Genomic DNA, 24276 nt, shown 5'->3' with positions numbered 1-24276 from the left:
TCAAACTCATAGTAGAGAATTGTTACGGCAATATCCCACACTTGCTGCACAAGTGACCATTTGAGAGCTTGTCAGCAGGAGCCCTGCACAGCACAGGGTGTCCCTTGGGCTGTTCCCTAGTTGCAGGCAGGAAAATACACTCACATTTCAGTTTTACTGCTCTGGACTTATGGCATTATGAAAAGTGCGCAGAAGGGGCTCCCTCCCCAGTCCCTGAATTTGCTACTTGTGATCAAAATTATTTTGGAAAAACATCTTTCCCCAGAGCACTCATCCATGTTCTGGACTAAATCTTTCAGTTGTTCCGATCAACAAGAGGATGGGAAGAGTCAGAACGCCCTTGGGATGAATGCTTTCATCCATCCATAGCCTAAGAGCCTCACCTGAAGCACCGTTCAGACAGCAGTAAAGAGCCCTAAAAAACTTCAGAGGGGATTTGAAATGGACCCTGGGCCTTTTGAACACGTGCTCAGCCGACGGGTGGGCATGACAATATGTGCATATAACACACAGTAACAAGAAATTCTTATTTCTGATTACAAACTAGTCCTATTAATAAGAAAAAAAAAAAGTGTTATCCAGGAAGTAGCCCTACTGAGATTAGAGTACCAAGGCCTTTGGGGTGTCAGAAATACGGCACTGGTTTGAGGCAGTGGTTTCTGGGACGTTGGGTCACAGAGAAAGCGGTGGAGGGGGTCACAGGCGAGGGGCCGCAGGAGAGGCAGAGGTGGTGTGACACAGACACGCAGGGAGATTCAGGGGTTTGCGCTTACTGTGCCCACACCCTGAAGGTCAGTGCACATTTTAGACCAACATTACCTTAGAAAGCTGCGTCGCCGCACCTTGCAAGGGTTGCTTTTGCTCATGAATCAAAGCCATGAAAGGCTCTTAATATTGCTTGTATTTCACTTCAGGAAAAGAGGGAGGAGGGAAAAGAAAGAAGGGGAATGCCCAAATTACGTAATGTCTATGCGGGCAGAAGAGTGTGATAGTGTGAGGCAAAGGAGAGCACTTGGCAATAATGACTAATCGTCTCATATATTAAGGCACCTGCCTTCAAATGGACTCGCTTCTCTTCTGTAATTAATGAGATGGCATTTCCTGAGTTCCTGCTTCCGAGGATTTCTGCTGCCTGCTCCAGAGTCCATTGCTCTGAATACCGGAAGCAGAGCGGGAAGGAGGGAGGAATTTACCAGTTCAGGAGGTGTGATGGCCTCTTGCTTTGCAAACTTATTGTATCCCCAAGTAGAAGTGCAGCTCTTCACGAAGGGATGGGAGAGAGCAGTCTGTTGGGGAGGGTTTGCCCGCGCGCTGACGCTCCCTGTGCGCTCACAGAGCTGTCTGGGTCTCTGAGTGGAACATGCTTCCAAACATCTCCTAAAGGGCACACAAGGCAGGCTGGGTTAGGGCTGATGCCATGGCACAAACCCAGCAACGCAGCTCAGCACTCATTTAGTCACACAGAGAAACGCCACGAAAAACTCCAACCCGTCCCAGCCCTCCTCCGCAAGGGAAAGCTGGTGGTGGGGAGGTTGCTCTGCTTCCAGCTGTGCGTGGATAGCGTGGGGAAGGTCAGTATTGGAACGTATCTCCTCCCAGGGACCTGGGTTCAGTGGGTGCAGATCACTTCAGCATTAGCAAAGTCTGTACTGAAAAACCTGACTGCTGAGCCTTCCTTTGGGCTTGAGCTAAACGTGGTTCTCCAAGTTCACCCCAGTATGTGGAGACCACAGGTCTGACTGTGAACCTGGGCTGTGTGGCCCAGAATGCATTAAAGAATTCCCCTGTGGGGTAACCTAGCTGCTCCTTCATCCAGGTGCCTGCCAGAGCTCCTCATGACAGGGATTTTAAATTATTTTTACAACTAACTTTAAAAATTATTTTTTACAACTAACTTTTCAAAACGTTACTGTTGCTAGCTGGCAATGGCACAGGGGACTTTCCATCTAATCAATCCCAGCCACAGCTTCTGACTTCCACCTTCCACTGTCCACAGCCGAAGAAGTGAGCCCTGGCACTAACCTCCTCCAAGTTCTTGAACTCTGCACTGCTTTCATCCACAGACTCCTCGTAGATGGAGAGCTCTGTCTGATTCGGTCTCTGTGCAGGAAAGAATCAAATCCACAAATTAGTAGAGTGCAGGGTTGAAAGGAATGGAAAAAAATGACTAACCCAGTCTTAAAACATCAGACGTGCACAAAGGGAAATTCCCAGGAAGAAGGGACACAGGAGGAATCCTGTTTCAGCTGTTTATCTCTTCTGACTGAGCCGGCATTTACGTATCACTTTGCCGAGATATGATACACCTTAACTTACTCTCATGAGATAACTGGCTGACAGTGCCCTGGTTCCAACTCCAATTTTCATACAATAAACCATCCCATATTTGGGGAAATAGCCTGTCTGTCCCTGTGTTTTCAGCATGTGCCATATCCTGCCTTGGCCTTTCTTCCTACCACCAAGGGAAGCATTCATGGATGCTGGGGCTATTCAAGGACAGGGGCATGTGCTTTGCCTTCATTTCCGAGGGCCAAGTTCTGCCTTTGTGTGCAGCTGCATGTTCCAGCCAACACCAAACTGAGGGCACGGTGCTGGAACAGGTCTTTTGGCTTCTCCAGGCTGTGACAACATTCATCTCCCAGCTAGGAGCTTGCAGAAGACCCATTGAAATCAACTCAATCAGTAGATACTTGGCCTGTATGTGAGAGTTAGGAGATGAAATATTTTGTTGGATTTAAACCTTTACCACTTGAGATAAATAAGAAACTTTATTAGGTGCAGTATTAAGTTGTTATTCTTCCTTTGTGCTGATGCAGAATGTAAACCTAATAGTTAGAAGTTACAGGTTCTCCAGTACTGTGAGCTGGAGAAAGACTGGGGAGCAAATTTACCTCTTCTAAGATGGGCGGGTGGACAACTTCTTTGATATTTGCCAGTGCAAACAAAACAGCATCATGGATTGTCAAGAAGATGTGACTTTGGTCCAGGCCTCCTTCCTCAAAGACTCCACCTGTGCTAATGTCATTGTACACCTGGGCTGAAGAAAGGAAAAGCACATGAACAAGAAGGAAACCAAAGAAGGAAGCTTTTGAAAGTGCACATGGCTGACAGCGGTCCCCTGAGCTACAGTTTGCTACAGAAATGAGATGGTAGGGATCTATTTTTCTACATGCTAAATGTGGAGCTGTTCCAGTCATATCACTTCCCAAATGAAAGGACCTGTTTCCCACACAGAGAACAGTGTTTCTCTTTCCTTTCTTCTGTTCTCTTCTTTCATCTCTTCTTGTTTGGTCCAACAAAAGGCTGACAGCTCGCACAGTTTGCATAAAGAACACCAAAAAAAAGGTCTCCTGTCTGTCTGGAGCACATACATGGGGGAAGATCATATGGAACTGTGTTCTTCATGGATTCTTACCATGCACGTTTGCCAAGAACACTTTAATCCCAATCTTCTGATAACTGGAACACAACTAGAAGAGATGAAAGAGGAGAGAGAGGATTAATAACACTGCTGCTCCAGTTTTGTGTTTAGGCATAAAGTCTTTTATCCAGGGCTTTACATGTGCCCTGGGGATGCTGAAGGAGAAAGCCACACAAACCTTCTATGGAGGAGGGTAAACATCTTTATCTGAGCTGCCCAAGAGAGCAGAAGATACCTGGGTGGTATGTTGCTTGGCTAAGTTTGTAGCACAGAACTAACCTTGCCCAGTGCTTTTGTGCCCATGAGGTCAACAAAACACACTCCACTCATGTCCAGGATGATGGTGTGAAAGCTGATATAGGGTGGTGCTGTCATCACAGGGTCAACATCTGCTGTAGGCATGACACTAAAAGTGCTTCCTTGCAGAGTAGTGGTGCTACCCAGCTCGCTGGAGGTGTGCACTTGCCCAGCACCATTGGCAGGCGGACAGAATGTGACATAGGAGGTGCTGGCACCGTTAGCAGTTGTCTGGTTGTTATTGGTATCTGTTGGAGAGGTGCTTTCAAAGTCTTTCTGGAGCTCTTGCAAAGACAAGGTCTACAGCAAAGCAGAAATGCACAGTCAGGGCAGGGCACAACTATCAGCACAAGCTGATATCCTGACATGTGAACGCACCTAAAGTATTCAGGGGCATGAAGTGTTTTAATTTGGACTAACTCCAGCCCGATGCTAGGCTGAATGTCCCTTGGGGTTGGAGTACGTTAGGTTAATTTGACATGATTCCTGTTCACATGCTTCAGGACTGCTCAGCAATGCAAACCAAATGAAGGTGGGATGACTGGGAAATGTCCTTCAAAAGGGCACTTCTGAACTGAAATGCTGACTAGATGCATCCTTGCAGGGCAAGCTCAGTTTCTAGCAAATTATTCACCATGTTTCCATTCTAGCCATCTCTACAGCTTTCTTGCTCCCAGCCATTTCCAGTTCTCCTGCATGCTAAGGTTTTGGCTGTTGGGAGGAATGGAGCTGTGGGTGGGAAGGAAAGGAGGCTAGGAAGGTGGTAAGTGTGGCTAGGAAGACAGTGCAGAAAATCCTATGTCAAGAGTATCTCTTTGATGAGGACTTGGGATCTTATTCATTAACACAGGAACGCAAACTGAATTACCTTGTTCTGCCTCAATATGAATTTTGGTAGCTTTGTTGGTGGTTGTGCTGTCCCCTTCTCCTGCCGTTTCACATATTTCTTCCTGGCTAAGTATACTTTACCAGGATCCACCCCAGTCTGTGGAAAAGAGAGTTTTCTTTGAAAAATTCTGTTCAGCCCTGTAGTCAAGGGCTGCTATTTCTTTCTTCCCATTTCCCAGCCTGCGGCACATGGCACAGGAGGAGAGCAGCAGCTGTATGCCGGAGTGAGGTGATCCTGATGGCAACCAAACAGCAATATCTCCAGCAACTCAGGGTACCTGCACATGCAAGGAGGGATTTGCAGTAGCAGGATGACTCTGCTTTGACAGAGCTTGGAGGAGGATACCTGCCAGGATTCAGGCATAATCCCTAAAATGAGATCTGCAAACAGACCTGAAGATCAGGGAGAAAATGATAGAACAGTAGAGGATGGATGTGACCATCTTTCCTGATCATCCTGGGCTTAGCTATCTCCATGTAGCAATACAGGAGAGAACAAGGGCCATTTGGGATTGGCTGCAAACAGAGATTTTTGAGGGCATTGCTCACCTTGGCTATAATCTTCTCGCGGAATATCTCTGAGTTGGCAAAATACAGTGGCGAGCAGTAGGTCACAATTTTAATCCCATTAACTTCATGTACCTGCAACAGAGACAAGAGCTCAAACCAGGCGTGACAGGGACTGTGTGGGGTGCAGGATGGCTGGGAGTTTGGGCAGCAGAAAACTGGGAAGATCAAGCTACAAAGCAGCTCTCGTGGTCATCAGCATGCTGATCACGTTGGGTACCAGTAGCAAAGAACAGCATTGTCTCTGAGGGTACTTTAGCTTCTGCTTACCTTGTTGTAGGTTTTAGGGTTCTTGTAGATGTCAGTGGAAGTTACTTGGCCCAGGGCAGAGCCGTTACGGCTAGGAGAAAAGAGGTGACCAGAATTAGAGTAAATGTTACAGAGGAAGAAAACTGCTTTGCTTCACATTCCATACAAGGATTTGAAAATTTACTGTATGAAAATACCTAGATTTCATCCCTGCAGAGTCTATAGGACAAAAAAGGGTCAGCAGTTTGAGGTCCCAGACTGGGAAATACTAATAAAGGGCTTTGATGGATTAAAAATGGTGTGAAAACTTCACATCAGTCTCTGCACATATACGGGAGATATATTTTTATATATTTTTATGAGCAGGATTTTCTGCTGGGAACTATGCAGGTAGCTTTTCGTGCTGAAGTAAATACCTTCAGACTTCCCCCTGCCTTGGGATGTGCACATCGGTAACTGTGCGCAGGAGTGGGAATGCAGGCAGTAAATTAGCGCCTGCCATTCCTGTTTGCACATTCCAGGGGCCGGGGAGGACACCTGCACTCCCCCAGGCTCCTGCCGCGCGTTCCTTCGAAACATGGGCCAGAGGTGAGTTATAAAAATAATCTGTCGTTTATTCTGCAACTGGGAGATTTTCCTTCTCTTCTGGTTTTTGTAGCTACACTCATACTTACAACTGGGTATGGAAAACCACGACCAGCACGGAGAACCCCACGCCCACAGCAACTCCGTAGGGAAGGCTCAGGAAGAAAGCGGACAGGAAGCTCACCAGCCAGACCAACTGCAGAAAAAGAAGAGCATGGCAGGTCATTTTACTGTACCATGGGCTGGAGCACAGTGATGGATGGAAAATGGCTCTGTGCTGGTATTCTGGACCCAAAGAACTACATAGCTCAGGATCAAAAGACCAAGACCTGAATTCTGCAGCTATTCTAATGATACAGCTTATTGTGTGCTTTCGTGTGAAACGTCGTTGCTGGGAAACTGTCCAGAAGCCCCAGTTTTTCAGCTGTAAAAGCAGCCAGTGCGTTTCATCACAGCTGCATGAACACCCGCACCACTCATCCAGCTCAAAAAGTATCAGCCTAACCAGTCAAGAAAAGGCTCCTGCGGATCAGACCATCTGCTGCTCCCTAACTGCTCCCAGCCCCAAAGAAAGCTCCTGCTGTCAGAGCATTTCAGGAGAAATGAGCATCTATCTGAAAACCAGCTGAGCACCTACTATAAATGACCTGGACACAGAGCAGATTTGATGACAAAGTATGACAGAGCATACCAAAACCTGTTCCACCTCTCAGCTCAAAGCTCTGTCTTTTGTCATTTTTATATATCAGCACTCAAGCATCTCCCTCCATATGAAATTAGTCCTGTATAAGCATATAAACATGCCCTCTGAGAATCATTATCAGGTTATTATAATCCCATCCTCAAGACTGATAAAACCTAACCTTGACCTTGGACAAATCAGGGTAACTTGGATGACTTCAGCATCTTAATGTATATGCATATAAATGGCAAGTAAGGGCTTCCCTCCATCTGGACTTCACACAGGGCTGTGTCTGCGAGGTGATCCCTGCAGCGAGTGCTGACACACTACCAGACTTGAGGTAACGAACACTGATGGTCTGACATCACCCAGAAACGGTGTTCCCCGTTTAGGGACAGGACGCTGAATCTAGTTCAAATTCCAGGGAGATTAAGGTCAGGGGAAGGCAGTTCACTCCATTGGCATCTGCCTGGTCCCCACGCGCCCTGCGCCTGTGGGCTGACCGTGTTGCTGGCAGCAAGAGCTTTGTTCCAGCAGCTCAGTGGAAACACAGCACAGCCGGGGCAGTGGGTCTAGCTGTGCCATGGACGACAGATGATTCACATGGGGCAAACCAAAGAGGTTTCTGAGAGCCGTTTCCCTCTGCTGTGGCGACCACGTCTGGCAGAGACACACTGGCAGGGTGTTGCTCAGGCAGCACCGTGCATCTCCGCACAGTCCACCGGCCGCTCAGGGGTCTGCCTGGACTTTGGGCTGGGGGCTTGGACCCCATGGGGCCAGTCTGTGCTCCAATCTGAGAGCTCTGATAAAGGGCAACAACTTTGCCTGCCCTCACATGAGACCTTCCATCCTAGCCACCAGGCATCAGCAGAACCCATTCAGGGATGTGCTTAAAAAAACATAAACGATTCCCGACAGAGAATCACATCTTCCCATCAGCGACTTTCCCGCTCTGCCGGTTCTGGCCTGCATAACCGTGTCGGCTCAGACCTCGCACGTCCCTGGTCCGGTCCGTCTGCCGGGCTCACTCCTAAGCCATGGACCATTTTTTTGTAGCTCATGCCCTATGCTGGAGTGTGCCTTCACGTCATGATCACACCCCCGTGAAATCCCTGCCTGGACTGCTACCCACCTCTTCTCCAGCACCTGTTTGAACAGTATTTTGGGAAAGCACTTGATGGCTCAGGTCAGCTCCTTTGGACTCCTGATTTCTCTGATAAGGTGGTTTGTCAGGACCTGACAGGATATTGGCTCAGTGTCCACACACACCACTCAGCCGTGGGAGTCCTGTTCAAACACTGTCTTTTTATGTCAGACATTTCCAAATTCCGTTCTCACTCCCCTGCACCCCCTGCCTGGGTTTATACATCAACCAGTGCCTGGAGTCCTTATCGCTGTGAAGGGCTCTCCTCACCCTGGAGGGCTATTGTGTGAGTTTTTAAGTCATGACTCCTAGATATTGAGCAGGGCCGGTTTGGCTAGTTCTGGGCAAACAGGCTCCCGCAGTTGATTGGCATTTAAACAGAGCAGGTAATAGTTCAGGCCTCTCTGATATGTGCGCTAAGCATGAGAGTGCTCAGCTGGGCAGGACAGGCTCCGCTGCTCAGGACCTCGCTGGCGAGGGGTTGGAAGCACAACCACGCCGAGAGAGCAAAACTCGCCTTCTGCAGGGGACTCATACCACCCTCCTGCCCCCGAAAGCCTGCGGGGGGCTCGCCGGCTCGCCCTGCCTCTGCCTCGCCCAGCCGTGGGCTGAGCTGCCTGTGAAAGGCAGGCAGATACCTCCCCGCCGTCCCCAGGCACTCACGCAGTCCAGCTTGCTCTTCTTCCACAGGTAGAAGGGATCAGCCAGCTGCTTGAGGGAGTTTTTCAGGTTCACGGCGATGAGGGCTCCCAGGACAGACTGTGGAGGAGAGGGGATCGTATCAGCGAGGATGTGGACGTGCAGCGTGGATGTGCCACGTTTTGCAGCAGATGCTTTCTGCAGCGTCTGCCTTCCTTGGTCCAGTTACCACAAGGGAACGGGAACGGGTGACGCTCACAAAGATCTCACTTGGATCTGAACGTGATAATTTAGACTATTCTTGCTTCTGGAGAATCAGTGCAGACAGGACGCCAGGCCAGGAACAACAGACCGTGCTGGGCAGCACTTTGCATCAGGGGTTTTTGGAGCAAGGCTGTGCCTTCGCTTGGGTGTGTGGAGTATGGGACGCAATGGCTGCGCTGTTTGCACAGATGTTTGTGTTACCTTTGGAAGAGGTTCGAGGTAGATCCCCAGAGCCAGCATGGTCACCATAACCACCAAGGCCACAAAGAAACTTGCCACCTGCAAAAAAGAAGGAAGTCACCTCAGCAAATGTCAGGGTTTTCCTCTGGGAACACCTTCTGGGTCTTTCCTCTCCTGCTGCTTCAGCCGACGGCACAACTGGTCACTGCAGTGTCCTATGTGAGCAGATGATTGCCTCTGAGAAAGAGGCCTCGGATTTTGCAGATCTCACAGATAACCCCGAACTTCCCTCACATGGTAGCTGTGCTGGGAACCAGACTGGGAACACAGATTTACAGCCCTACATCTGTGACCAATCCAAAGAACCATCCAGGGAACAAAATGGGGTTGGGGAGGGAGGAAATTCTGCTTTAACAGCAGCAATGCGAAACACTCATATATGGAGTTTCTCCAGATCTGCAGCAGCGATGTCAGGCTGGCAGCATGCAGCAGCTACAGGGGTTTGTGGTCAAGTTGGGTCACTTAGGGAAGAGAGGAGGAGGAGGTACTAACTTGTGATTTCCCTCCTGCCCCATCAACGGCGAGAGTAACGGAGAGAGCACAGCAGATCACGTGGATTTTGAAGAAGGATCCAAAGAAGTTGCTGCAGCCCAGGGCCAGCATTTCCTGTGGAGATGGGGAAACGCGGTCATCAGAAAGGGCAGCTGCCCGTCCTGCCCTGCCAACACGTGTGAGCTGCCAGGCAGGAGAGCAGGTGCCTGAGTCTGGGGTGTGTGTGGTCAGGGAAGGGACCTGGGTTCCCTGCAGTGTGTCCCAGACCCTTTCCTCTCAGTAAAAGCCGGGATGGGCCCTGGTATAGCAGGGAAACCTGGAAGCACAATTCCACATAAACACATTGTCATCTGTTGACACACTAAGGGCAGGGCTTCATGTGGTATGTGTGGCTCTTATATTGAAAGCTGCCACTGTGCCAGTGATGACAGAAGAGGATTATTTAATGTCCTGCCTCTCACAGTATCTAGATGACACACCAGGAATCCAGGTCTTTCTCTGCTCAGTGAGAAATACATGTGCCTTGTTGTGCTCCAACAACCCGCAAAAATGCTGTCTGTGCCAGCACTCAGGGCTGAAGCCTCAGGTCTGGAGGGAGAGCAAAGCAGAGCTCAACGTAAGGCTTTCTTCCCTCTTGAAGGCTCTCTCCAGTCCATGGGAGATGGATCTGGCATGTCCTTTCGACCCCCGCATGGCAAGCTGCCACGTGAGCCTGCATGCGTGGGAGCAGCACGTCTGTTTTAAGCAGGGCGCGTTTGAAAGCTTCCCATTCATGCAGCGAGGTTTTCCTTTCACGCCTGAGAGCAAGGGGAACGGTCCTTGACTGAGTCTTTCCAGACCAAGCGTTACCTGGTTGGGGTCCACGTCATAGCCATGCTTGGCTGCCAGCGTTCTCCCCATGGCTAAGTTGATCACGTAGCTCACGATGGCGAGCGAGAAAGCTGTGCCGATCATGTCTTTCCACTTGTTCACCAGGGGCAAGGTGGGCGCTGGGAACCTGCACTCAGAGCGGAGGCGAGAAGCAGTTGTGACACCAGTGTCCGGAGGCTGGTGAAGTGGGTGAGGAGCTTGTGTGTTCAGGAATGACATAACCCGTGTCTACACTGTGGACAGCTTGAGTTGTGTAGTTGTGTAACAGGGTGCAGCAGTGCTGCCTGGCAGTCCTGGAAGGGGACTGTCATACAGCAGGGAAGAGTGAGGTGTTTTCCAGGCTGCAGGAGGAGGAGGAAGAAGGAAAATTAGCTGGAAGTTGAGTCAGACCTACACATGCACTTACCCCATGCTGATCTTCCCAACTACTGGCATGCCATACTTCTCGGGCATGTTAAAGCTGCCAGAGACTGCAGTGGCAACTATTACCTGAAAGTACAAAGGAAAAAAGAGCAGTAAGCAGAAAGAACATGAGCTCTCTCAGAAGCACTAGTCTTGCTGCGCTCCTGGGTCTGACAGTAGAAAATTAGCACCAAATTCAGGCTAGGAAAGGAGAGAACCTCCCCAAGTAGGAGTTGTGTTCCTCACCCTCAGCATCACCAGGATGCAGGTACAGTCTAACAGGGAAAAGAGGGGCATCAGAGGTATCCTACATGAGGATGGCCCAATTTCTGACCCCACGTCATGTGGGGATCACGTCATATTCACTGTGTAGATGCTCTATGCGATGGGCCCTCTGTGAGCAGAAGTGGGTGTCCCAGGGCCGTAAGGAGAGGGGAGGGACCGTCTCCCTGAGGGTCTGAGGGACAGCTTGTGCGTCACTTACAATGATGATCTCCATGGGGATGGGCATCCGAATCTTTTTCATGTACTTTAGGTTGAGCTCCTTGACAATGAACAGGAGCACAGCACTGACCAAGGCATAGACCAGGGAGGCCACGTTCGTTTTGGGCAGACCTTTACAAATATCAATGAACGTCTAAAGGGGAGAGAAGAGGAGAAGGTGTCATGGGGAAGCAGAGACTCTGGACAATATGGACAGCACAATCCATACCACAGTGAACTGCAAACACCCCGAGATGTGACGAGGGTGAGAGAAGTGCTAGAAACCCTGCTGCTGAGAGATCAGCAGCCAGCCCTGGGTCTGGGCTGTCCGGTCAAATGCAATTCTAGCTGCATCAACGGAGGATGCATCCATGGACGATGCAGGAAAGCCCAGGAGTGGGTAAACGTGCTCACAGGAAAAGTTTCTGTTGCTAACAATTGTGCAAGACTCCTGCTGTAAAGAAACACAGTTGATGTGCTCCCCAAATCCCAGACCCATTTAATTATTTCTAACTAGAAACTAGCAGACAAGGGCTCAGATAATTCTGTATAGGAAATGAAGATGTCCCTGCTCATTGCAGGGGGGTTGGGCTGGATGACCTTTAGAGGTCCCTTCCGGCCCAAAGTATTCTCTGATTCTATAATTCTGTGAAATACGGTGGCAGCAGTGGAGGTGTGCTGGGCTGGGAGTGGTGCAGAGTGCCCTATTCCCCCTCCCTCCACCCTTTCCTTCTCTCGGAGCCCCGCTTCCCCTTGCATGGGTGGCAGCGGTGCCCGCGGTGTGGTGGTCACCGGGGGAGGAGGTGCAGGGAAGGCCCCTGTCCAGAGCACCCACTTACATAGACGATAGCTAAGGGCCCGGTGTAAGATGGGACTGTCAAGCCGAAGACGTACTTGAGCACGGAGATGAGGATCTGCAACCCTGCTGCTGTCATGAAGCCCCTGATGAAAGACTCGGAGAGGTAGATAGCAACGAAGCCAAACTGCACGAATCCCAGGCACAGCTAGGGTAGGACAGACAAGGCGTTATTAGACGCACGCCAGCCTGGAAGGGCGAGGTGCAGAGCCTGCGCGTGCCCGTGTCGGGCAGGCTGTTTTGTGCATCCCGCCCTCTCAGCCGCGGCGCCGGCTGGGCTGAGCGGGCTGTCCCGGCGCAGGGGTGGGGAGAGGAGAGCTGCAGGGTGCAGGGTTGTCACCACCGGCTGCGATCCTGCCCCAGGGGCTGGCCTCACCCTTGGCGAGTCCATTCAGAGAATTTCACACCAAGACTGCAACTGGGGCAGGATCCCCCCGAAGCCTCTATGTTGAGGCATCATCCACTGAAAAGTGGGGCCTCTTCTAGCATCTGCTGCCACCATCTCTGCTCCAGGGAGAGAGCTCAGCTGACTCCGTGTGGGTCAGCTCCGGCCAGAGGACACAGCACAGGCGGTGCAGCGAGTCCTTACTTGTATGATGGCTGTCAGGCAGGCCAACGTGGCAGAGATCTCCAGCCTGGCAGCTTCCAGGGCTGTGGTATTCACGCTGGTCTCATTGGTAGTATGGTTGAAGTACTGGAAGTCCGACTCTGGAGCCAGCTCATTGCAGACATTGCCAACAATAATGCTGATGACTGCAAAAGTACCTACAGCACAACACAATGATGTCAGTAGTTTTTTTCTAGAGAGCGTCCTGTCCTGGAAGGCACTTGGACAGGTTAGACTGTCCAGACCGAGCCAGCCAGCCCATCACTGCAGCCAGCCCCGCGGCCAGATGTGGCAGCGGTTCATTGGGGTGAGACCCTGCTGTGCAGCCAGCATCAGGGATCCCGTAAACCCCTGACAGACCGAACATGCCCAAACATCTCTATTCTGGGACACACCGAGTATTCCCAGCCAGTGTTTAACTGCCTTGTGCAGGCAATTGCTCTGCAGAGTCTTACCTGGGACCATCTGATGGATACCGCCAAGGAAGAGGTATGTTACCACGGGGAAGAAGGAGGAGTAGAGGCCGTTGACGGGAGGCAGATTGGCCAGCAGCGCAAAGGCCATCCCTGGAAAACACAAGGGAAATGGGCAGGTCACCCAGGTCTGTGCCGCTGGCGTCAGCCCCCCGCCCTGGTCACACTCACGTCGGCTCCAAGAAGGTGCTGTGGCCAGCACAGGCTGCTGCTTTCTGGGCAGGAGAGGCCAAAGAAAGCAGGGAAGGGCTCCGTGGAAAAATATAGGGACAACTAGGTAGGAGGTAGAGCTTGGGTTTGTACATGTCAGCAGTAAAAGTGGCTAACCCCTACAGACTGGGCATAGCTGTCATCTGCAGACCTTTACTTGAACTGGCAACCTGCTGTCCCCTCTCAGTGACCCAGAAAGTCATTGCGTCTCACCTTGTGGCACTTGAATCGTCCCCGCACTGAGCCCACCGAGAACATCGGACACAATGTAGTCCTTAATTTTATACTTGGGAAGCCACACAAGTATTGGGAACAGGCTAAAGAGGATGAGTTTGAATCTGGAAGCTGAACATCTAGAGGACACAAAACAAAATAAATGCAAATAAGTAAAGAAGAAAGGAAGCAAGCGAGCTGGGAAGTGAGCAAGCAAGGAAGGATCTTCCTAGGAATGTCTCAACATTTCTCCCACACCAAATCCTGAGCCCGATATTTGGTGCACAGCCCTTCCCTGCGAGTGCAAGGCTCTGGCAGTTAACTAGCTGGACATGCCGTGGAGGATTATTGTGGGGAAGTTCCTGACTTGGTGGGAGGTCTCCAATGCTGCCACAGCTGGAAGGAGAACTTGCACAGAGAGGATTTAGCTCCCCACTATCTCGAGTCTTTCTTTCTAATACCCTTCAGATGGGGGTAGGTGAGCTGTAGGGAGGAAGCACAGCTCGAAGATTCATGGGGCAGTTGCACAGAGCCAGAGATGAACTTTTTCAGGTGATTGGTCAAAAACCCCAAAGTGTGTCTGAAAGAAGATTGCTTCTGGGTTGACACATGCAGCATCTCACATCTCTGCCTGCTAACGTACATGTTCTCTCTTTTCTGTATTTACTGCCTTCATTTTTCCAAGGACTGGAGATAGATTTCCAAGACAGCAATCAGCAGGGTTAATCATCTTTCTTTAAGGAAAGCCAGTACTGTTTTTAATCAGAAAGCTGATAAAAGGAAATCCCAGCTAGAAAGCTTAAAGAGATAATCCACACACTCATACCTACATCACCAATAATACCTTATTCATTTTTAAAAAAATTGGAACACAGAACCGAAATCCCAAAGGCACTCAGTGCAATCTGTTCTGCTTATTTGCCTTACAGCATAGGCAAATAAGTGAAAAGAGTAACCAGTTGCATTGACTTCAGCACAATTTGCATTTCTCCTGTGCCTTTCATCCATCAAAGCCCTGAAGGTCACGGAGGTTTCCCAGGATAAAAATGGGAACTATATCTCCATGTCCGAATTATATCCCAATTCCAGACCAAACCTGGTTTAGATTTGCCCCAGTTATAGCATTCTATGTTACCTGAAAAGGTTTTTCAATTTTTCCCCAACAGGGTAACTTCTGCTTTTCTTCTCAAACTCTTCGTCGAAGAGGCTGACCGAATATGCAGGACGTTCGATGACATAGCGAGGCCTGGCGTGGCTCATCTCTGGATCATTTAAATTTTTCCCAGAAAAAAGAAAAAGCAAAGCCAAGAATGTGACTGGAGCTGGCCCCACCTGCAGTATAACAGACCGGACACCTCCAGCGTCTGGGAGCCCTCCCCGAACATCTCCACCCTAAATAGTTTCCCCGTGGCGCAGAGGCAGGTCCTGGGAGTGGCTTCTCCCGGCACCGGGGGCTGCTGCTCCCCAGCACAGGGAGTTTTTACCAGCTATTTTGAGGTGATGCTAATGAGCGATGCCGTGTGAAGGGGACCGGAGCGCGTCCTGGATGGGTGTTAATCTCAGCGCTGCCAGTGACTGCCTTTTTGCCTCGGGCAAGTCACTTGACTTTTCTCATGCCTCAGTTTCACCATCTGCCGATGGGTTGGCGAGACTTTGCAACACTGGGCAGCCCTGACACAGTCTGCAATGGTAGATACTGTGATTAAGGCAGTTTCCATCTGAGGTGTTCCTGCTACACTGCCGAGTAGTCTCACTTGCGTTCAGCAGCCTTCCTATTTCTCACTTGCCTGGAGAGGCTGTGGACGAGTCCTTGGAAGTGATGCGCAGGAAGATAACCGTTGCTAATTCACTTCAGTGATGAAGATGCTAAAACATCTGGATGGACTAGTCCTGCCCAGTATCTGGGTCTCACCAAAGGAGGATGATGAACTTCAGAGAACCCTTATTTTACTATGCCCAGCGATGCCTGGGAAGAGGGGAGAATCATTACGAACTGGAGAAGCTGGGGGTGGAGGGAGGAAGTGGTCAGATATAAAACAAGGATCTTGGTAATTATTTGTGGTATGGCGTGTATCTAAGCGGGTCATTGCCCAACACAGGAGTAGAAGAGGGGGTGGAAAAAGCTGGTGATTCAGGCAGGAGAACATATCAAGAAGCAACATCCCGGTTGCTGAGAGCTTATGGAGTGATTTGAATGTACCAGATCCTCCCCTCTCCTCTTCTGGCTCTGTGAGTACTGCTCACAGTGCACACCTCGGCACCGAGTTCAGTGGAACCAGGATGAGCGGCATGTCCATCCGCAGGACTAATGTCAGTCCTCACTCATAAGCAGCTACCTCGGAATGGGGGCTGGAAGACACGAGGAATGTGCAGCAGAGTGGCCCAGCAGTCCGGGGCAGGACGGAAAGTATGATGCAGGCAGCTGAAACTTTTGGGAGAATTTAGGTCAATAGGATCGTTATGCAAATAGGAGCTAATGGATTTAGAAAGGGAGGTCATCAACCCCACTCCTGCAGTGGATGCTTTGGTGATCACAGGGGCAATCAAGTGCAGTTTGCTGGAAAACGACTCCAGCAACCGTGTGTTTCTGACTGCAGGCTCTGGCCTGCACCCACGCTGGCTCGGGAGGGACCCAGCCTATGACTTTGGAGGGCCAGCTGGCTGAAGGAGAAGACATGCTCCTCTTCCTGCATCACCCGGTGGTTAATCCAATGCCCTCTGCAAGCATGCACACACTGGCATCTCTGCTGCTCCTTTTCAGCTGGAGATACCCTTCCACGACCAATTACAAGCTTTACCTTTTGGAGGATTGGTGGAGGCCGAGACTAAGCAGTGCCCTAGGCTCTTTCCCAGTCCCTACGCTCATGCCAGAAGCCCATCTGATAAATGGTTGTTCCCTGGTTTTCCCCATCAGTCTGTGCAGGTCTTATCCCTGCCTCCAGATCCCGTTGCTGAGCTGGTTCCCAGCCTGCCCAGCCTTTCTCCACGTCCGAGCTCTGCTCTAGATTTCCAGTTCTCCCTCATGAATATTTTGTAGCCCAGGTCCAGACTCAGCAACAGGCTTCTAAGGGATGATAACCCCTGCGAGTTTCTCGTGCAAGAAGTCTCTCAGCTTTATTTCTCAGCTCCATCACTTGCCGAGCAGCGTGCCTGCCATCAGACAGACGGAATCAGCCAATTATATCACAGCTCTTTAATGAATTTCCCCCGCTGAGCAAAAGTGCTGGCAATCAGGGAAAAATAATAAACAAGGCAAGTATAGAGGGAAAAATATCCCCATGATTAAATTCCATCTTAAACAAACAGGCTAATGATGTCAGCGTCTCGGACAGAGTCAAGTTCTTGACTTGGCTTATCACTGGCCTTGCCCTAGATCAAACAGCAGGTTAAACCTTTGAGATTTCAGAATTAAAGAGAACGAGCTGTGTGACGGCTCCTTGAACAAAAGGCAAAGCCAGCTGTCTTGGTGTTGATGGGATAAGACCACAGCAAGCTCCAGAGCTGGTTTAAATCCTGCAGCTGGGGCAGGACGCTGAAGCAATGCAATGTGTGTGGAGAGAAGAGCAGAGTGTCAGTAAGCTGCTGCATTGCAAGGACCAGGTTTTTCAAGAGCTCCGTTCCAGTCTGGGCATGGAAATAAAGGATGAGGTCTGGGGCAAGAGCTCCAAGTGCAGAGCCCGTATTACAAGCTTTTCAGGAAGCCAGTTCCTCCAATGTGTTGCCTAGAGTGGATGATGGTGAGAAAGGTGAAGTTTGGCCTCACTGATAAGGCTACTGAGCCTGGGATCTTGGAGAAATTGTGACACACTGAGTACGTAACTGTGACGTGATACTTGGAGCAAGCAACAAATGAAGGCAGAACTGCTTCACTCCAAGAGTATGATGTGGGTGAAAGATACTGTCCCAGTAGGTCATCAGCTAAGAGTCCCATCAGTTCATACCTGACTGATCCCTGCCCTTCCAGGCTCAAACCAGCCGGTGCATGCCAGGCGCGGACCTTTTCTCCCAGTGTTCATCTTGCAAACGCACTTACTAAGCTCTTATCGTCGGTCCCTGTGCTGGTGATAGCCGTGTTTGGGAAGATGAAAGTCACATTGAGGTTTCTGGCTAGTGTTGATAGGAGCCACTGGCATAAAGCCACTTTCTTGTGCTGGCATAGGCACAGAAAAGGGACTCCAGTCCAAGGAGCATGGGTCAAAATTTAGTGGGCAAGCAACCTGATCACTGCCTTATGCATAATAGAAGAGCCCAAACTGATCCCAGTGCGAGAGCTGGACATTCAGGGAACACCTCTGCTACATTTTAGGAGAAAAAATCAGTGCTCTGGAAATACTGTTTCCACCTTTGACTGCTGCCTCTCCATCCCCCCTTCTCCTTGCACAAGGCAATGCACATGCAGATCTCCTTGCTGGTTGCTTCTCAGCTGGTGGAGTTCAGAGGTCTGGTCGCTCCCAAATCCTGGGTGAATCTTCATTAAAAACATCTCCCTCCCAGCTCCATTGCCCAAGAAAGGGTTATAAAAAGCGGCTCTCCCCCACGCCAGGAGGCAAGGTCTGCCTGGAGAAGGCAAGCGCAGGTGCAAGGGTTTGGTTGCGACACTGGGACAAGGTCTTGACTCCTGTTCCTCTGAACCAGTGCCTTCAGCACCGTGTCCGCCGCAACTCCCAGCCTCCCGCCCGCGGCTCCGGCTGCAGGTGCCGTGGGAGCCCTGGGGCAACACGGTGAGAGGGCCCGAGTCTCGCAAGGTCAGGCGAGGAAGCCGTCACCTCCTCCCCTGAAACCTGTGCTGTGCTTCCTCGCCGAGGCGCGGCACGGGGAAGGACAGGGCTCTGCGGTGCCAGACGCTGCAGCGCTGGATGCAGCAGTGCCGGGTGCTCCCCCAGACCGAGCTCTGCCTCACCCTCCCGCCGCACACCCGCTTCCCTCTCCCTTTCACGCCTCTGGTGTCGAGCTGGGCTCGCAAAGCACACAGGCAGGAGGAAAAGGGGGTTTCTGCTGTCAGTCAGTTCAGGTATTTCAAAAGGATGTTGTATAATTCACCTCCGCTATCGGGCGCCGATCAGCCCAGCGGATCCACCCCCGCGCTCCCGGGTTGTTCACGCTTTCCAACCTCCTGGCATCAAGGACAGGCCAGGACCGAGTCCGTCTGGTGGGGGCCACAGTGGGAGCTGGTCACCAAGGGACCCCCGACACGTTTGTTCAGGTTTAGTGTCTTCAGCTGGGCCGTTGCACTGGGCACACCTTTTTGCTCACAGTCGCTTCGATCCGATTTAGTTTTGTTGTTTTACCTTTGGCTCTGAATTGCCATAGGGTTCATCTACACATGGACCGATTCAGGAAGAAAACACCCTCCAGTGGTAAAGCCAGATCTAGAGTCCCACGTTTCTGGCACCAGTATATTGGTAAAAACAACTTTCCTAGCAACCTGGGGAAGGGGAAGAGGCAGAGGCAGGGAAGCAGTGGCTGTGTTTCAGGGGCTGGGCAGCCGGCTGCACGTACGGTGCCACGCACTGAATACACACAACGTTTGGCCATGGGGTTTAACTTTTTCTTAACCTCTACCCTTTGGAAATAGAAGAGGCTGATGCTAGCAAAGCGTATAGATCAGCTATGAAAAATAACCTATCCCAAAACCAGCTTTTAGCCTCAGAAAAAGGTAAAATGCCAGAGTCCCTAAAGTTCAGTCAAAACGTAGCTGTTTCAATCAGTTTTCCACGAGCAGCATGCAGGAGCCATCATGATGGAATAAAAGCCAGAGAGAGAGGGAGAGGGTGAAGGAGGGAGAGAGGTGCCAGGACATGCTCCCACTTTCCCATCTCGTTGCACCGTGCTGCAGCCTCGGCTTTAACGTCTCCCTCCGGAGCAGCCATCCCATTCCTCCACTCCCGCCCTTTTGCCGTGGAGCAGCCAGGCATTAAATCACCGTTTTCTTTTTGTTTAGATTAAATATTTGGAGTGTTAAATAGGTGATTTCCATAAGGCAGATGGCCCTTCTCTTGTTTGAAGCGACCCAGCCCAGCGCAGGCACCGGGCAGGAGCGCTGCGCTGTGCTCTTGTTCTGCTGTCGCTGGGCCGGTGCCAATGTTTGATGTACCACTTCACACAAGTTTCTAACCAAACTAGCTCTGCGCTTGGTAACCAGGATAATAAGATCTGCAGACATCTGCCAGCTACTGAAGGTGAAGCCAAAGTGTTTGGCTCAACGGTTGTTTATTAAGTAAAATCCTTATACTCAGCAGCTCGGCTTCTGCTCTTTTTAATGCTGTTGTAAATGCGGCAAATGCCGTGGGCACAGGGGATCTGCTCTGCACTGGCACGGGGGTAAAGGAGCCCAGATCTGGCCCGCTCTTTCTGTGATTTGTTTGATTAACCCACTTGTTCTCAACCCCACCCTCACTCTCCATTACTTTTGTAGCTGCATCCAGCGCCGTACCTCGCGGAGGGAGGGCTGGGCTGGGTGAGGCCGCAGGCGCATGGCCTGGGGTGCTGCGGGCCGGGGCGCAGATACGGCCCCATCACAGTCCCCCGGAGGTGTCACCGAGCTGTGTGGCACAGTGGTGCTGGGGTCGGGCTGCCAGCTCCTGATCTGAGTCTGTCCCCTGGAAAGCGGTGTGTCCATCCTCCCCGTCCCCTTGCCGCTCCCTCGGCACACAGAGCCGTTGGGACGGGGAGGAGGGAAGGTTGGATAAGAGCAGGAGAAGTGAAATTTCGGCATCCCTCGCTGCCGTGAGTCTCTGCTCTCCACATGCCTCTGACACAGACCTTGCCCTCCGCCTTTGAAGAGCGGGTGAGCAATGCAAATCCCAAGGAATTAAAAAGTTTGCAGACTGCAGCATTCTTGCACTGCCTGTGAACACTTATCCGGGATGCCTGCTGAGAGCTCGCTCCTGCACACGCTCCCCGTCCCTGCGGATTCGCTCTTGGGGAAGGAAAAACACCTCTGGGGTCACCCAGTCCATCCTCCCCCAGAGGCAGAGGATGGGACGGCATTTCTCCACTGGAAGTCGCCGACCTGGGGCAGAAATATTGTGGGGCCAGCAACAAATGTCACTCCAAGGACTTGTCTTCAAGGGAAAGAAGGACAGGTCCCCAGCTTAAGCTTGCTTACAAATAAGTTGTGGACAAATTTCATCAGGGCAGAGCAGGAAGCATCCTAGCTGCATGAGCAGCAGTTTACCACAACGGGGCAGGCTTACGGGGATATTTTTCTTGCCTATATGTGAGGGAGCCTGCCCAAACTGGACCTAAACATCTCATGAAATAGCACTGGGAGGAGCTGGAGACCCCGCACCCAGTCTGACAGGTCTCAGTCTGGGAGCAGTTCTCATTCCCAGCCTTAAAATTCCCTCCTAATTTTATTGTGTGCCTGCAGCCATGCATCCATGCACCAGGATCTCCCGTGCAGCAAAGCGCCCTTGCTCAGGTTAGACTCCTGTGCACACCCGGTGCTCCTCAACCACAACCTGCTCCCACAGGCACTGGGCTCCGCATCCTTTCTTGCTACGCCTGCATGTGCAAAGTTTAATTTGGGCTGTAACATCCTTGGGGCAGGGACCGCTTTGCATGGTCCCATGCACAGAGAGTTCTGATGATAAACAGAGAGTCTCTCATCAGTATTGCCTCTCCTATACCAGGCAAATCCCCCCACAGATCTCAGCAGGAGCCAACCAGGATAAGATGGCAGGATTTATTCTAGTAATAATTAATTCACATATTTGGCTCTTCCAGCCTCTCTTCATAAATCAAGCTGTTCGATCGTTGGTGTTGCTAATTCCTGAGTAAATCTGCTGCTGTAAATCCCCTTTGCAAAAGGAGGGAGAAAAAGAGAAGGGGGGGGAAAAAGTACCAGTTCTCCAAATAATGAAACTCACACCCAGTAGCTGTGCAACCAGAGTGTAAATCCCCCACGCCCACCCAGACAAAGAGCACGATTGTTGGAGCTGGGTTACCTGCGCCTCGCCGGGCGGAGAAAGGGCCGATTCTGCGAGGGGAGCTGCAGATGTGGCAAGAAAGCCCCGGCAGAGAGGTGCTCCCAAGGAGGTGTGCAGAGGTCTGTGCTCAAATAAGCCAGTGAGTCATTTATAAATCACCTCAGTCAAGGGGACCGAGGGCTGTGCTCGGCGCCTGATTGGCTTGGAGGAGGTAATTGCAAGCAAGTACACCCCGGCTAAGCCCAGGAGATAGCTGGGGAGATAAGGAGAGATCTGAAGAGGGACAAGGGCTTTTTTGGATGTCCCCCCTCACCCCACCCCTTCCCACTCAGGCTTGGGCCGTTTGATCACCTTTGCAGGTCCCTCCGTGCTCCGGGTTCTCGGTGACAATAGCTCATATTCACCGTCACCCCGGGCCCCCTCCCTCGCCTGCTTCGGACTCGGGGTGGGAGAAGATGCTTTTGTTGGCCTGGGCGAGCTTCCCGGCGCGGTGGGTAGCGTGTCCCCGGCCTTTGTGCTCTGGCCGACTCTCCGCCTCCGGAAGGGACAATGGTGCGCTTTGTGCCAGCGCCGGACCCCGCCGCTCGGGCTTTGAAGGTGGGATTGGCAGGGGAAAGCAGTTTCTTTCTTATTTCCAGGTTGGAAGGGATGAGAGGAGCGGGAAAGAGAGGCGAAGCCCCCGCTACCTGCCCAGCAGGGAGGGCGCGGGCTCCATTCCCCACGTGGGGAAGAGGTCGAAGCCCTCAGCGGCACGGGGATGTGCCGGTGTGGATCGGGCTGGGCCAGCTGTCATCAGCCTTGCAGGCACGGTCCCCAGGCAGGGCCAGGCAGGAGCCACACCTGTGCCACGCGCTCGTGCGGAGGGCAGTTTGACAAGGTCTTCGGATGCGCCTGGCAGTGGACAGGGATGGAGTGGGGAGGCACTGGGATGGAGTGGGGAGGCACTGGGATGGGCCGTCCGGGAGCTGCAGACTTGCAGGCCACCTCCCAAAGGTATCAGTCAGCCTCCTGGCCTGGGAGTTTGCCGATGTCTGGGGAAATGCAGCGTTTGAGCTGAAAAAGGCACTGGTGTGACCTGTGTGTTGCCAGGGCGCAGCCAGCTCAGACTAGGGGAAAGGGTTCGTCCCCCCACCACTGTGTCCCCAGCCCACGCTGGCATCACTGTGCTGAGCTGTGTCCAGGCTCGTGGTCTCCTCTCCTCCCAGAGGGATTCGAGAGTGCGGGAGCCAGGTACCGGTCAGGACGTCGCAGGTGGTGGGATGGGTGGGGGCATCAGCAGGGGACATCACTGAAGGAACAGGCTGCTGGCAGGAAGCTGTAGGGGGTTATTTGATGTGGAAGGAATTGATCTTTCCTGTGCCCGTTGTCCCCAAGGACAGCTCGGCATGAGCCGTTTATGGGGGATGCTCTGCTGCCCTCCCTGCTCCGGGTGTGAGCCCGAAGTGCAGACACAGGGCAGGTGGGATGTGCTGCCATCTCTGGGTGTTCGTTGGCCCGTGTATGGGGAAAATGAGGGGAAAAGGGAGAGGGGAGAGAGAAGGCAGGGCACCGAGAGAGGGGGGAGAGGGAGAGGGACATGGCTGGGGTGGGAGGAAGGGAGAAGGCAATGATATGGCCTTTGCTTGTTCCCAGAGGCTTTCAGAGTAAAAATCTCTGGTACCTTGTGCATTATTGCCCAGAAACCTCATCTTATAGGGATCAATCGCTGTGTCCGGAGCATGCCGAAGGAACGCCCTGCCAGAGGGTGCCGGGGTAAAGGGGCTGGTTCATTGCCATCGGACAGACTGAGGTAATAATTGCCAAGCAGTTATCCTGTAAATATCATTAATAACCTATATCAAGTGTTTTTTTTAAAGGGCAGCCTGATATGCACAGAGCCCTTTGAAACAGAAGCTCATGACATGGCAGGAGGACCAGCCTACAAGTGCATGCGGTGGTCCCTGCCACGGGGCAAGTCCAGAGAACCCGGACCACCAGCACCCAAAGGTCCGAGCCACAGGGTCCTGCTCACAAGGCACCACGGAAAGAGGGGAAACAGCATCTCTGCTGCAGAGGCATTGCTGGCATTGCTAAACTGCCTGGGCAACCAACTAATGCGAAAAGGGACTTTTTTGACATCATTGAACCGGCACTTTTCCTAGCAGAGCTACATCAATGAAAGATTTTTTTCCCATCATTTTCCTAAATGGACATCCCAGTGTGGGCAGAGCTGTGGAGCTGGAGAAGTGGCCATGGTCTTGGGGGGCAAATGATTTGTTTGGGATCAGTATCTGAGTTTGGAATAGGACCACAGAGCCCTGAATTTGAGCTTCCACTCTAATCACAGCCATCTGCCTTTGAAAAAGAGAAGCTGCCAAGCAGAGAGGCTCGTGCAGCCAGCCTGTACATCCAGAGCTCCAGCAAGGGCGGCACATGTGTGCCCTGAGCCAGGCGGGTGGCAGATGGGACAGGTCTCACCTCGGGGACCAGCCCAGCTCTGAGCTTTAGGAGCAATGTCAGCTTCGTTTCAGTCCAGCTGCTGTGAAAAGTAGAATCCCAAAGCTGGCACGTGGGTTCACTGCGTAAGTGAAAGAGGAACAGCTCCAGGCGAGGAGGCTGCTGGTGCTCCTCGTCCTCCGAGCTGCCTGCTCTTTGTGTCAGGCCCTGGACAGCCGCAACGTGTAGGACCCAGCAAGGTCAGCAGTGGCGATGTCAGGTCCAAGGGAACATCTCACTGGCAGACAGACAGTAAAATGGAGTTACATTGGGATGCAAAACCAAACC

At 51.7% G+C, this 24276-nt stretch overlaps 1 protein-coding gene across 1 annotated transcript; it reads right to left on the bottom strand.

Annotated features, from left to right (window-relative positions):
* Positions 1 to 1329: 1329 nt before the first annotated feature.
* On the bottom strand, positions 1330 to 14842 carry SLC26A9 (solute carrier family 26 (anion exchanger), member 9). The gene is made up of 20 exons (XM_010294188.1): positions 14718 to 14842; positions 13583 to 13722; positions 13142 to 13252; positions 12669 to 12844; positions 12063 to 12227; positions 11225 to 11377; positions 10745 to 10827; positions 10318 to 10465; positions 9469 to 9582; positions 8938 to 9015; positions 8497 to 8592; positions 6097 to 6203; positions 5444 to 5513; positions 5156 to 5248; positions 4587 to 4703; positions 3701 to 4018; positions 3416 to 3470; positions 2892 to 3037; positions 2023 to 2100; positions 1330 to 1377 (listed from the first exon to the last, which is right to left on the bottom strand). The coding sequence occupies exons 1-20, from the start codon at positions 14840 to 14842 to the stop codon at positions 1330 to 1332; spliced, it is 2421 nt and encodes an 806-aa protein (XP_010292490.1).
* Positions 14843 to 24276: the final 9434 nt, after the last annotated feature.

The sequence above is a fragment of the Phaethon lepturus genome, unplaced genomic scaffold, assembly GCF_000687285.1.
Source record: "Phaethon lepturus isolate BGI_N335 unplaced genomic scaffold, ASM68728v1 scaffold46119, whole genome shotgun sequence".
Lineage (NCBI taxonomy): Eukaryota > Metazoa > Chordata > Aves > Phaethontiformes > Phaethontidae > Phaethon > Phaethon lepturus.
The sequence above is the reverse complement of the archived record's forward strand: the minus strand, read 5'-3'. Positions and strand labels throughout refer to the sequence as shown.

Excerpts from the sequence above, each read along its gene's own strand:
- SLC26A9 (XM_010294188.1), bottom strand. The coding sequence starts at position 14,842 with ATGAGCCACGCCAGGCCTCGCTATGTCATCGAACGTCCTGCATATTCG. Across the intron at positions 10,466-10,744 it reads GTTGGGAAGATCAGCATGGG|GTTCCCAGCGCCCACCTTGC; the intron begins GTAAGTGCATGT and ends CTCTGAGTGCAG. Across the intron at positions 5,514-6,096 it reads GTGGTTTTCCATACCCAGTT|CCGTAACGGCTCTGCCCTGG; the intron begins GTAAGTATGAGT and ends CTTTTCTCCTAG.